General features: G+C 46.4%; 1 protein-coding gene across 1 annotated transcript; it reads right to left on the bottom strand.

Annotated features, from left to right (window-relative positions):
• Positions 1 to 1,179: 1,179 nt before the first annotated feature.
• TNFAIP3 (TNF alpha induced protein 3) lies at positions 1,180 to 13,393 on the bottom strand. The gene is given in 9 exon segments (XM_004587267.4): positions 1,180 to 3,565; positions 4,526 to 4,707; positions 5,375 to 6,306; positions 6,972 to 7,152; positions 7,875 to 8,045; positions 8,214 to 8,361; positions 8,986 to 9,176; positions 12,456 to 12,774; positions 12,777 to 13,393. Coding segments are annotated over 9 exon segments (2,499 nt in total). The 5' UTR covers positions 12,864 to 13,393; the 3' UTR covers positions 1,180 to 3,277.
• Positions 13,394 to 13,864: the final 471 nt, after the last annotated feature.

Consider the following 13,864-nt stretch of genomic DNA (forward strand, 5'->3'; position numbering starts at 1 on the left):
TGTGCAAGTGTATGAGGGTATTTAAAATGGTCATGGAAAATGTACAGCATGAAAACTTCAGCTCCAAAGCAAACTTGGAATTGCATTTTCCTCAAACCACAATTGCAGATTGCAGTCCTGCCCAGACACCCCAAGTGCTCTCTGCTCTATTTTTATGTGCCATGCTTCTGAATCAGAGAAACTTGCTAAATGTGTTACTTCCTGTTCTAGAAATCCTGATGACTTATGGTCAAATGTTATGTTCATCATGCTGACTGATGAACTGCACTTTTTCAGGCTAGGTGACCAATGGGACAAAAATTGTAAAGAAGGGAGAAGGTCCCCTCTGAACCATTTGTAATTGATCTGAGCACACATTCACATGGCCCATGCCAGAAAGGGTTCAACAACAACAACAGCAACAACAGAACACAGTGATCTCTGCTGCTTCTTCTGGCCTCTCTGACCCAGACTCTAATAAGAACATAAGAACAAATTCAATGGCACCCCCAGGAAGCAAATCAGCCACATACGCTATGAGGGATTTTGTGTAAACAAATCAATTGCTCTGACAAACTCATAGCATGGCAAATTAAAAGGCAGTGTAATACAGCAATCTTAAGAAACATTAATAGTGAAAAAGCACTCAAATAGGCCAAATATACAGGTTGGTCTTACTTTATAACCAGCCACCTGCCATTGTGGTAATTCATTCAATCCCATAAGACTCAAATACTCCCAAGAGATGGGCTTTGATCCTTTTTGAGGGTAGTGTCCCCATGACCTAATTATCTCCCAGTAGGCCCTCATATCTTTGAAAAACTGGATTTTAATTACTTTCATGTACTGGAAATGCAGAATGATAAAGAAAGAGAATCTTTTTCACTGGTTTATTCTCCAAATGCCTAGGTCATCCAGGGCTTGGCAGGTCAAAGCCAGGAGCCAGAATGCCCAACCTGTGTCTCCCATTTGCCCTTTGGGTGGCAGGGTCTCAGGCATCTGAATCTTCATTCTTTGTCTCCCAGGATGCATCAGCATGAAGCCAGATCAGAAGCAAAGTCATCAGGACTTGAACTGGCACTCTGATACAGGATGCTTAACCTACTGTTCCCCACACCTGCCCCTAGAACCTATCTGTTACATATAGTTCCTTACTTCAGTACTATGGCATTGGAGACTGCTTCAGTATATAAACTGTTGAGGGGACTCTACTTCCAAGTCACAGTACAGCCCTATTTCTCATGTAGTTGTATTATTTTTTACAAGCAACCTTACTATTCCATGGATGATGACAGTATTTGTTGTTCCAGGATACATCAAAATGCAGTTTTTTGGAAAGCAGTTTGAGTATTTGAGTCTTTTTCTTTCAGCACTCATCAACAGAACACAGCAAGATTCATTCTTAAATAATTTATTCTGCAATATTGACTCTTGTGAAAAGTTACATTTATTTAGGAAAAATGAAGAAATCCAACAAAGTATAAAGGACAGCTAAATGTGCAAATTTCAAATATTCTCTATAATAAGTATAAATAATTCCACATTTTCACATTACGAAAGAAAATGTTGATAGACACAAAATATTAGTCTACTGACTTTGAAAGGACTAAATAAAAACATTGAGGTTTATTTGACATCTTTAGAAAGAAATTACAAAGAGTCACGTCAGGGAATGGGCATAGCACATAACACAACGAAAGGCTATGTAGAGTTATAGATAACAGAGATATTGAGGTGATGACTCTAGACCCAGAAATTGGCAGCCTTTACTACTGGGGGAAACACGTGCCCCTACGTTTTTCCTTTCTGACTAAAAATGACAGCAACACAGAACACACAGAGAACCTGTAGGCTAATGGCAAAAAGATACCTGCTCTTCTCCTTGCTTCTGCCTGGGTTTCTCCGTCTGAAGGCTTGACCCAAGGTCCCTGCTAGGAAGCCCAGGACACTGTGTCAGCACAGCCAATGAAACCATGCTGGAAAGTCACCACTGCCCTGTGAACACCCTCCCTCTCTCATCCCCACTGCTTGCTATGTTATCTCCAAGGAGGTAGGATACTCAGAAGCACCTGTCCAGAACAGGGCACCTTCTTATCAAATCACAGCAAGAGGCATGAGAATCTAGTGGACGCACTGTGGGTACAATTCCTTCTTTCCAAGTGAGGTGGTGAGCAGAGGGGTATGGAGGAGGCTTGTGTCGCCGAGTCCAGAACATGAGCAAAGCAAAATAGTCATCTTAAAGGAGATATTGCAGAATTTTCTCCAGAGTTCAAGAAAAGGCTTCATTTAAATAACCTTAATGTCTGTAATAAAATAAATAAAGTGGACTACACAGACACAACTGGGATACTCCCTAAAAAAAAAAAAAAGCATACAGAAGCTGTGTACAACAGGTAGTGCCCCAGCAACAACCAGAAAATAGGTTATTATTTTTCAGTTTTCTGACTTACACCTCTAGGGCAATGATTCAAAATAATAATAATAGACAAAAATCCCTCATACATAATATAAGGGTGTATTATTAATGTACACAGTTTGACACACACACAGGTTCAAGCCAACCTCTCCAGCAGACCATGAAAACCAAGAAAGTTACACATTTTTCTCCCTAAAACGTTCTTTGTCAAAGGTGCATATGGTAAAGAGCAGCTTGTTTTCATTCTGTAGGGAATGGCATCAGTGCCAGCAGCTCGGTCACAGTCCTCCCCGGCCTCCTGTCACTAGCTTGCAGAGAAGGAGGGCACGTGGCTGATGGGGATGCCATGAACTCCTGACACATTCCCAGCAGTCGTTTCCCTGAGCTTCTGGAGGAGGACCCTTGCACCCCCAGGCATTGGCTTCACCCCTCTGAGACGCGGCAGGGCAGGTGCAGGTGGCATGGCTCTCTCTGGATCTCTCGACCTTCCTGCTTGCGTGACCACTCCATTTTCTTGCCTAGGTGATCAGATAGCCCTGGTGGGCAGCATCCAGTCTTAAAGCACACGGTGCAAGTCCAAAAACGCTCCTAGCCTTCTGCGCGGTGGGATTGGGGGCGGAGCCCCAGCTCCTTTTGGCCTAGGGTATTGCCAATCACCGGACTCTGCTTTGTAGGGACCCCTGGGATTATTCCCTGACTTCCAAACCCGAGCACGTTGTGGCTAGGACCAAGCGCTTCTCTCTCCTCTCCTCTCCTGCTCAAACATACACTTGAGCTCCCTGTCACAGGCACTGCCCCTCCAATGGGATCTGGAGGCCTGGAGTGTAGCACCATGTTGGCATTGGCATTGGCAGCGGTGGTGGCTGGCCAGCCCCCTTCTAGTTAGCCATACATCTGCTTGAACTGAAAGCACTCATTGCAGTAACCGTTACACTTGGCATTGCCGAAGTGATCGCAGGCAGGTGCCCGGCAGCGCTGCTTGGGTGGTTCCTCAGGTGCGAGCTCCCCGCGGTGGGCACCTGGGCTCACACGCTGGCTGAGGTGCTGGCACTCCATGCAGAGTTCCTCGCTGCGGCAAGCCAGGATGTTCTTGCAGGAAGCGCGGGCACACTTGGGCCTGGAGTTGCTCTGTGTGGTGGTGCGCGGCACGTCTCTGCGCTGACTGGCTCTCTGGGTGGGAAGAACAGACACAGCTGTGGCTTGCATTTCTTAGGGAGGGTAGGGTGAGAACTCACTGGACACGGTATATTCTACACATGGACAGAGGTCTACCAACAGGTGCAGTCGGAACTAGGTGTTTCCCTTCTAAGTCCAGGGAGGGCAGGGCAGAGGCCTGCACCCTTGACCCAGCTTTCTTCTGTCCAAAATAAGGAAGCGCTGCACTTATTTAGACATTTCCCCACTGCTCTGCAGTGATCTGCCAGCTTGCTTTGAGTCAGCCAAGCAAGGATCTCTGGGATGTTCTACCTTTTCACTCTCCATGATAAGGAATTATTTAAGAAGTCTGCCTTTGAGATGTTGGCATCTCTATCACAGCTCCAAGAAGTCTCAGATGACTACCTGACTCTTTGGAAATTTGAAGTTTTATTCATGACTGATTTTATTTGTTTTCTAAAATAAATGCTAAAGTATTTCCAACCTGGGAAACCACAGAGAAGGTTCCCTGCCCCCCCCCCCCCCCCCAGATCTTCCTACAGGCTTTTAGTGACAGACACAGAAAGAAATGTATTCCATGCACTGGCTCACTGCCAAAATGGTTGTAAGGACTGGGGCCAGGCTGGGCTAAAGCCAGGAGATTAAGACTTACAGCCTGGTCTCCCACAGGGGTGGCAGGGCCCCAGGGACTTTGGTCATCCTCTGCTGCTTTCCCAGTGCATTGGAAGGGAGCTGAATTGGAAATGGAGCAGAACAGTTGAGACATGAACAGGTGTTTATATTTGGGATGCCAGCAGCCCAGGAGGTGGCTTAACATGTGGTACTACAATACTGGCCCCAGGACTTTCTTAAATAATCCTTATCATGGGGACACAAAACCCATGGGGAGAACGCCTGCATGTCACAGTCGGGAGGAACTGCTCCAGCAAGGGAGGCCTGCTGCCTGCTGGGGGAAGGCCCATGACCGTGGCTCACCAGTTGCTCTTCGGTTCTTTTTGCTTCATGAAATCTCTGAGTCTGGGCTTCGATGAAACACTTCTGACAGTAGCCTTCAAACGTGGTGCTTCCAAGAGTGCCACACTCCCTCCCTAGGCAGGGCATGGTGTTCTGGAACCTGGAGGCTGTGGCGCTGCTTTTCCCCGAGGGTGCCACAAAATCTACAAGAAAGTTCAGGCTGATGAGCACAATGAAGGAGTCACTCCGTGGACACAGAGGTGCCTATGCTAGAGAAATAAAATGAATTCCAAACACAGAAGAGGGGAGTGCTGCCCAGAATACCACTTCTAGATTCAACAGAAATACTATTACTGAAACATGCTGCTTTTCTAACTTGCTCAGTTCACACGAGGAGTACTGGCTAGTGGCAGTTGCAGGACCCAGATAGGTACTACTTGTCCTTCTTTCAGAAACAGATGGCTGAAACCCCAAGTATATCCTTAGCTCAGGGAAGATGCTCCCGCTCCCACAGCTACTCTTCCAACTGCCAGATTTCTGCTGTGAAAAGAAGTCTAGCTGAAATGCTCTTGCGTATGCCAGACACAGAATGACCCTCGGAAAACCAATGCCCTCAACTCCAGCTGCAGGGCACTATTGGCCTTTGCAAATGCGACAGCTGATCCCATCACAAGAGCAGTACCTTCTGCCTCCTGGTGGCTGGCAGAGCCATTCTGCACATCCTGGGCTGCAAGCCGCTGTTAAAAGCAGGCTGGGCTCCGCCCATTGCACCTGATTCCCTGGATGGAGCCCCTCTGCTGCAGGTCAGGTATAAATCCCCTTGGGGAGGGTGGCTGCTTTTTGCCTTAGGAAACCAATCTCTGCACTCACGTTTGTTCTCTCTGTACTCGATGAAACAGAGCGTGCAAAAGCCCTTATTTTCTGGAGTCCCAAAATACGTGCAGCCGGCTTTTCTGCACTTGTTAGTGCCGGTCCTGTCCGCAGGAGTCCGTGCAGCTGGGGGCAGGCAGCCGGAGGAAGGGTCCTCGTTCCCAGCTCTGCGGCAAGAATGCGGGGAGAGACTCTGGATGAGCTGCGAGGGATCTGACTTGGAGCGCTGGTGACAGGAGGGAGGGATGCTGGCACTGAGACTGAAGAAGGGCTCTGCTGTAGTCCTTTTGAAGCAAGTACTGCAGATCCCATTAAACGTCCTGGTAACATCCTGGAGGCATGCTCGGCACTTACCGGGGTCTAAATGCCTCTGGTCGCCTCCGGCTGAGTGCGCAGCAGTGCTGAGCTGCCGGGCAGTGTGGCAACGCTCGCAGAATCCGTTGTGCTGCACGTTCAGGGTGAAGGGGCAGCCAGGGCTCCTGCACTTCATAGCTGTGGTCTCGCTGAACAGAAGAAGGCTGGGGGCTGTCGGTGGGGCTGAACGGGGTCCCCCAGCTGACTCCTCGGGGTGCAAAGCCAGGGACTCACAGGCCTCTCGCCGAGAGGTCCCGAGCACCATGCCTGGGAGCCCCTCTGGGCCTGGCTTGCAGTTGAACTGCTGGGGGAGTTTGCAATGGTTCTTTGCCCGCCTCTCAGAACATTCGTGGCACAGAGGCTGTGTGTTCACAGACATGAAGAAAGGACAGTTGGGTGTTTCACATTTTACATCCATGAGGGAAAGCTGTGGTCTGGAGCGCTCCGAGGGCTTCTGGCCATGCACCTCCCTCCTCCCCTGGTCACTGTTTTCCTGCCATTTCTTGTACTCATGCTGGACAAGTTCAAAGTAATCGTCGACCAGATTGATTTCCTTTGGCAAGTTAGCTTCATCCAACCTGCAGGTGGAAAGGGAAGCTTGTGAGATGACATACAGAAATACACGCCGGAAGTGACTGTTAGATCCACCACCTGGCAATAACTGCAAGGAATAATTGCAAGATAATTGTAAGGAAAGGGCTGTGCTCGGGTTGCCTCTCCACCCGATTATGACTTCTTGAGAAGAAATTTCACTTCTACACTTCAACTTTCTAACTTCCGGGCAGTCAAATGTCTTTAGTGAGTTAGGACTGAAGCCATTCGTTTGGGACTAGTCCACTCCACAGTACAAACCGCTGTGGCGGCTTCCTGCCCTCTGCTTCATCATGATTCATTTTAAAACTTGTATCTAATCTCTCCCAGAGTTGACGGCCACGGGGAACCAAGAGGCAGGCATGTCCACGGGCCATTTTACCTTTTAGGACTGCGACTGGCACATCTTTACTTTGAGACACTGACCCTCTTCCACCCTCACTGCCATCTCCTGTGCCAGGCTTAAATATTTCCCATCATTCCATGTGTACTCCGGGGCTTTCACCTCATTTCCAAGTGGCAAAATCACAGACTATCCCACAGATAAATTCTATTGCCCATTCTGGGTCTGTCCTTGCCAAATGCCACATATGCAGAAAAAAAACAAAACCTCAGAGTTGGCGAAGAGGAGCGTTAAGCAGAAACTGCTTACTTGGCAGCATTAATTAGATGAGTTGTGCCGTGGTCCCAGCCCTGCACTGGGATCTCCATCACCATCAGGTACTCTTTCAAGAGCTTTTCCTTCATGTCGTTTTCAGGATCTGTCAAAAAGTGAACCTTCAAGTCTTCAAATCTTCCTCGTTCTCTGTTAACGAGTGGAACAGCTCGGATTTCTGGGGCATGAGAGGAGGAAAGGAAAAACAGAACATAAGTAACATATTCCAGACAAGGCCAAGCAATCAATGATTACAGCTTGAAAAAGGACAAAGACCAGAAAAGTTTAAATCCAAACAGGAAAATAAAAAGTGCGAGATCATAACCAGCTTAAGGCGCCCTGCTTCCTGGAAGCTCACCTGTTAGAAGGCAGCCTGGAGGGAGTGAGTGTCTTGCTTTCCACTCTACAGAAATACACTGGCCCGAGTCTAAATCCCAGTTCTGTCACTAGCATGTTACTTGAGGCTCAGCAGATTTACCTCTAGGAGCCCCCTCCCCCGATCCCCAACCCCCACACCAAGATGGCCAATGCCTGCCTCTCACAGGGATGTCGTAAAGATGGGATGAAAAAAGTAATGCACTTAAAGCTGGGTGTCTGCTATTCAATAATCTTAAGACAACGTCAGCCACCCTGCTAGGCATTACATGTGCCTTAATCCATCATTCATGTACCAGTGGTAATAGCAGTAGCACTATGTATGCGTATCCATGTCCTACTTGCAGTGGATGGACTGGCAAGTCAGACCCCAGAGATATGGGAACATTATGATTCACTCTATCGCATTCCTATTACTAAGAACAATATACCTCAGCAAGCAGCAGAAGACCTAGCCCTAATCTTTCCAAATCTGGAATCTTCTAGAATGTTCCACATCTGGAAACTAGTGCTCAGTTTTCTTACCAGGTCCGCTGTCCTTTAGGGTGACCAGGGGTACAAAGTGTTGGCTGTCGTAGCCAAGCACGATGGGGTATCTGTAGCATTCCTGGGCGGGCCAGTGGAGAGGCAAATAAATCCCGCCCACTTTCAGAGGGGCAAAATTGGAGCCTGATTCCAAGCTTCTCAGCATTTTGTCTGTTTCAAGAAAGAAAGAACAGGAAGGCCCTTAGGTGACTTGAAGGAACTCCCACTTGGCGCGTGGGTTATCACCTCTAACTGTGGTTCTGTGGGTCTTTCCTTGGAGCCGAAACATCGCGGCATTAAGGCGTGGAAGCAGCCGGGGGTGGCCGGCACGCGGCTCACCTGAAATGACGATGATGGGCCTTCGGAGGATGTTGCACAGGACAAATATGTGTATTTCTTCCAGTGAGTGGTACTGAAGTCCACCTCGGGCCATTGCTGTGTCTGTTGAGGCCATTTTGATGAGGCTGTCCCACTCATCATCCCAGTTCTAAGAGGAGCAGGGTAGTGGGAGAAAAAAAAAAAAAGACTGAGCACATCTGACTTTTCCACGTCACTGTGATCTCACTCTGCAATTATTCATTTAGGTAACATGGCTTATTTCCCCCTTTCTTGAAATCATTCAAATGATTACCCTTCCTCCCCATTCTGGTTTTCTTCCTTTACTTTTTTTTTTTTCCACTACAGAGGCAAACTCAAAAGTGGGGGAGGCTAAGACTAGCACCTGCTTTCAAACAACAACAGAAAAATCCCTCCTGGCATATAACATTGAAGCTCATCATCCGAATGTATGTAAAAATTCCACTCCTGTGGCCAAGAATGATAGGCACGTGTCTTCATTTGATTGGCCAGCTCAGAAGAGGATGGGAAGGCAAGGACACTGCGTGACAACAGATCCACCCTAGAATGAAGAGTCCTGCAGCTGGGACCCTGCCATCCTGAAGCCCAGCAGTGTCAAAACCCTCCATCATTCCTCCAGGAGGTTTCCAGTGCTTTCTGCTGAGCAAGCATTGCTAAGCCCGAATCCGCGTGACCTCTTTAACTCATCTGTTCTTTGGGGGAGCAGGGACCTGCCAGGATCCCACCCAAAGCTTTAAGGTAGAATACAGCATACCCGAGTGTCGTAGCAAAGCCCCGTTTCCACGAATTCCTGGGATTTTAGGGATTCCAGTTGCCAGCGGAATTTGAAGTTGCGCGTATCTGTCTCCTTGAGCGTGCTGAAGAGTGCCTTCCTCAGGACCAAGTCCGTGTCTTGCACACCCCACATGTATTGGCACGCAGCATGCATGAGGCAGTTCCCATCACCTGCAACCAAAGGCGAGGACAGGGAGGCAAAGTTAAGGAATCCGCATGCAAGGTCCAGCAAAGGGTTTCTGGATAAACCAGCCCTACTTGTCAGGGGCCAACTGATAACATCTCACAAGGCTATGAGCCTTACAGTGACAATAATTCTCATTCTCCTGTCCCATGAATGATGAGAGCAAGGGAGCACCGAGGGGACACTGGTCCGCTTCACCTGGCTCTGCTCTCCCTCCTTTAGTCCACCTTGGGGGGAAATCCCTCAAGTTGTATGGGTGTTCTTCCTTTTTGTGAAGGGAGGGTACTACAGTGCCCTCTCCACAGACCCATTCCTTTCCAGCAGTGCCGGGTGGGCTGGTTGAGGTCCTGGTGTGATTGCTCTCCTAGCTGGAAGGGAGAACACAAACTGCAGCAGGCACAAAGCAGGAAGCTGGGTGTCCTGGACTCTGGCGATGACTCAGGGCTCAGTGACTTGGCCATCCCACTTCAGCCTACGCTTCTGGGAGTTTCTTCTCCTGGGGTGTAAGAGGGGCTCACCCACGGCCCACCAGAAGTGCTTGCCTCAGGAGTGCATTAGGTGACCCTGCTCATGATCAAATGCAAAGTGCTTTTCAAAAGTTCAGCAGTAACTGGGATGTCTATGTGCGATGTTTGTCTAAATTCATTGTTTACGGCAGGCATTCGAAGACAAAGGTCTACTTTTATTCCTCTAACTTAAGATTTTTTCAGGTTAAGACACATATTCAATCGACTGCACCTTTTCTCAGCCACCCCTTCACCCTATAATAAACATTTTCAGGGGAATGTTTAATACCACAGATGTTAACTCCTGAACCTACTCTAGGGAGTGCAAAATATTTTGTTTTGCTTTTTGCTTTTTAATAAGCAGAATGAACTGTTTTCTGAGATTACTTACTAGGCCGGGCAATAAAGCTAATTGAAAGTTTAAGCAAATTGAAGTTATAGTAAAGCTATACTAAAAAAACAAAATTAGCCAAAAACCCAAATAAACATATCTGCAGCCAGTCAGTACCCATTCAATTTCACCCACTTAGAAAAACTCGCTCAGTAAAGAATTCAAACAATGAATACAAGAGATGGCTCAAGCCCTGTGTCTTGGCAAAAGTGTGGCAATGATTGCATGCTGTTGAAATTTCCCCTTTGCAAAATCTAGAGCAAAGATAAGGCTTTTTTTTTTCTTCTTCTTCATGTGCTTACTTTCAGTTCTTTATTGAGATGCACCAGTATGAAATTCCCTAAGTAACATCTGGAATTCCCCAGCGCTAAGTTATTTGACTAGCAGTTGAGCAACAGCTATTGTACTTTTTGTTCTGGTGTGTAGACATTTAAACTGCCAACTGCACCCTGGACTTTCCAAGGGGGCGTGGCCAGGGTGAGCTGGAATAAGGCTACTCATTATACAAGCGAAATCGCTGCAGCCAATAGACGCTGGAATTGTTCACATGAAGTTTCAATTTTATGCCACCTACTCCCTTCCTCATTCACCACAATCTCATATCCTCAAATGAAAACTTGTGAATCACTCCCTCCCCAAACAGACCACTGACTTTTTGAAGACCTCTCCTATAGGGGGAAGGACTGCAAGGAAAAAAAGACACAGGAAAGAAAAGAAAAGAGAAGAAAAGAGAAGAAAAGAGCGAGAGAAAGAAAAAGGTTCTAATAAAATCAGAGAAGGAAAGTCATTTCCGCCCTCCCTTAAGTAACTTTCCTTCCTATTTTTGGAATTTCAAGGAATTTTTTGGAGAGTATAAAATAAAAGGATTGTGAGCCTTAAAAAATCCACATTTTCCAGAAAAAATGTTATCAAAATGCATTTGCATTTATAGTGATTTTAAGCACAGACCCTTGATGATTTAATTAAAAGATGTTTGCAAACTGAATGTCTACTATGCATTCTTTGTTTTAAAACAAGGAAATACAGAAAAACGTTAGTTAATCCAGTGAATGATAATAACATTTTCTCCTTCCCACCTCATTTCTAACTTGGCAGTGTTTGTGTTTCCAACTCACTCTCCCAACGTCATCCCCCTTTTTTTTTGTAACACAGTGGAAGAGGGTTAAAAACCACAAACTGTCAGGTATATAAGCCCCTTGATGAGGACTTAACATAATTACCTACTCCTATTCATCACTTGATTTAACGCCAAGAACAAAGTAGACAATCGCTATCCCCCATTTTCTTTCTGCCTACGCTTCTAAGAGTCTAAGCTTCATAAATATAGGCAAGATGTTCAGGGAATATACAAAAGCCCCAGAATCAAAATAAAGCAAAACACGCGTCCACCTATCACTCTAGGCAATCCAAGTCAAAAACAGCCGATTAAATTAATTAATGCTCTTATTGTGATCACTGTCAACAAAGATTTTCTGCTCTTGGATTTATGGTATTGATCAGGACAGTTTAAGACTGCCACTGATTTAAGGACCTAAGATTCCAGCTTCCACCAAATCCTAAAACAGTCTACTTATAATAATTCTTATATAATTGTCTACATCCCAAAAAGATGACCTTTATGTCGGATTAAAATAGTAGGCTTAGATGTCTTTGACACATGGATTCCTGCTCAATGGAAATTACTAAAAAAAAAAAAAAGAATAAAGTTTTGACTGGGAAATAGCACCTGTTGAAGAGGGACTACTGGGAAGAAAGGCACAGAAAAAAATCAGTGGCTAGAAGTCCCTCAAAGTTATGCAACAGAAGTCTAGAATTCACAATGAAAAATCTCAACTGTCTTGTATTTCATATATTAGAGCCAAAGGCAAATAGAAAAACTAAGGAAGGATGGGACAAGCGGAGCCCTTTGGATCCTCAATGACCACTGGCTGGTGAACCCGCAAATGCCATCAATTCATTCAACAAATCTAAACACACCACCGCATCTGCTGAAAACAATGAGGAACAGCAGCAGTGCACACCACACCTTGCTTTTGAACCTTTAAAAACCTTTAAATGTTTCCACTACTGACCCACCCCGGGAATAGTATCACTGCAAGAATTAGAAACATAAATCACCCAGCTGGAGTAGGGTGTTTAGAACTGTCCCCCTCCCCGGCCTTAATGCACATTGCACTCTAATAATGTACTTGGAAAACATTAAGAAAAACACTTACAGAACAAGTTTGCTTTCAGAGACATTCTGAATCATGGGGGTCTATGGTCCTAAGAGACTTAGGCTTGGACTAATGCTACCGAAACTTCAGGAACAAGGAGCAGCCCCCAGGAGCCAATCCCCAGGGAGCAGCAGACCGACAGGACCCACTCACCATTGGTTTTCAGAGCCACCAGTTTTCGCACTTCTCGACACCAGTTAAGCTTCTTCTGGCTTTCCAGTGAAGCCTGGATATTTCTGTCAATGAGTGCTTTGTGGATGATCTCCCGGAACTGTGGACAAAACTGACAAGTTCGGAACATTTCCAGCGTGTAGCGGTGCATGGTTTTAAAGTGATGAATGATCCCATTGGTAGGCTTAAAAATATCTTCTGGGGTTCTCTCTCTTATCTTCACAGCTTTCCGCATGTTGCTCAAATATAAAGCCTGAGGAAGTAGTTGTTCAGCCATGGTGCTCTGCAACACCTGAAGAGGAGGAAGGAAAGAACCCAATCCGTTAACCTGCCTTTGATGCTGCTCCTATAGACCTGTGCGCAGGAAACCCCACTGCTTGATCTCCTCATTACCCTAATCAGTGGGCCCTAGATCTTAGTCACCTGGGATTCCTAGGACACTAGCTGGCCCCAAAGATGAACTCACACTGGACTGTTCTAAGTTACATCATGATCGCAGATGAGTCTAAACAAGAGAAGGCGGGGGGGGAGGGGATGCTGAGAAGGAGCAGGGCGGGGGGATAACCCACAATTTCAATAACATCCTCCAGGGAGGCCAGTCTGTCCATCAGTGATAGGGTCTGCCCCCTAAAAACCCGTGTCAACTCCCATCCCACAACAGTGTCATGACAGAAGCAGCCTGGGTGATTTAGGAGCAGAGCAAGGCACTCAAGGGCAAGAGGAAGACTTGACAAGTCCAAAGCTCCCTCCCTAAGACCACTACCAGGCAACCCTTGCTACTGGACATGCCTTGTCTTACCTTTACAGCACTACCTCCTTACACTAGAAGAACAATAAATATTTTATGACAAATCCTGCAACCTAATGCTATCACCTGGATTGCTTGATTGGGGCTTCCTCTACAGCCCCAAAGGCAAGTCCTGATGGTGTATTCATGAGTCTTACGATGATCACCATAGTATGATGAAGCCCAACATTTAACAAGCAAGAAAAAAAAGTTTCTATACAATAAGAATCTTTGCTATTTTAAGAGCTTTCTTCAGAATCTGGTCATTGAACTTGACAATATCCAAGCAATGGACACAGGAGCATAATCATTTTGATGCAGCTGCCTGTGTTCGCTTTGGCAGCACATATAGTAAAATCAATGCAGCTGCCAAGCAGCCCGTATCCCATCATGCAAGTGCCTACACTTACATGCAGGCATTTCCATCCTGTTTTTTACCCTAAAATCTCCCAGTAGCATCACCTGGTGGAAGAAATGAAAACACAGATGCAGACAAGGAAGAACAGCTTCAGCAAGGAGGGTACTAGAGCAAATGAAAGAGGACAGAGGGCAAAGCCTGGCATCGATTCTCCATGCCAACAGTGGGCAATGATCTGAATGATCT

This window comes from Ochotona princeps, chromosome 1, assembly GCF_030435755.1.
Source record: "Ochotona princeps isolate mOchPri1 chromosome 1, mOchPri1.hap1, whole genome shotgun sequence".
NCBI lineage: Eukaryota > Metazoa > Chordata > Mammalia > Lagomorpha > Ochotonidae > Ochotona > Ochotona princeps.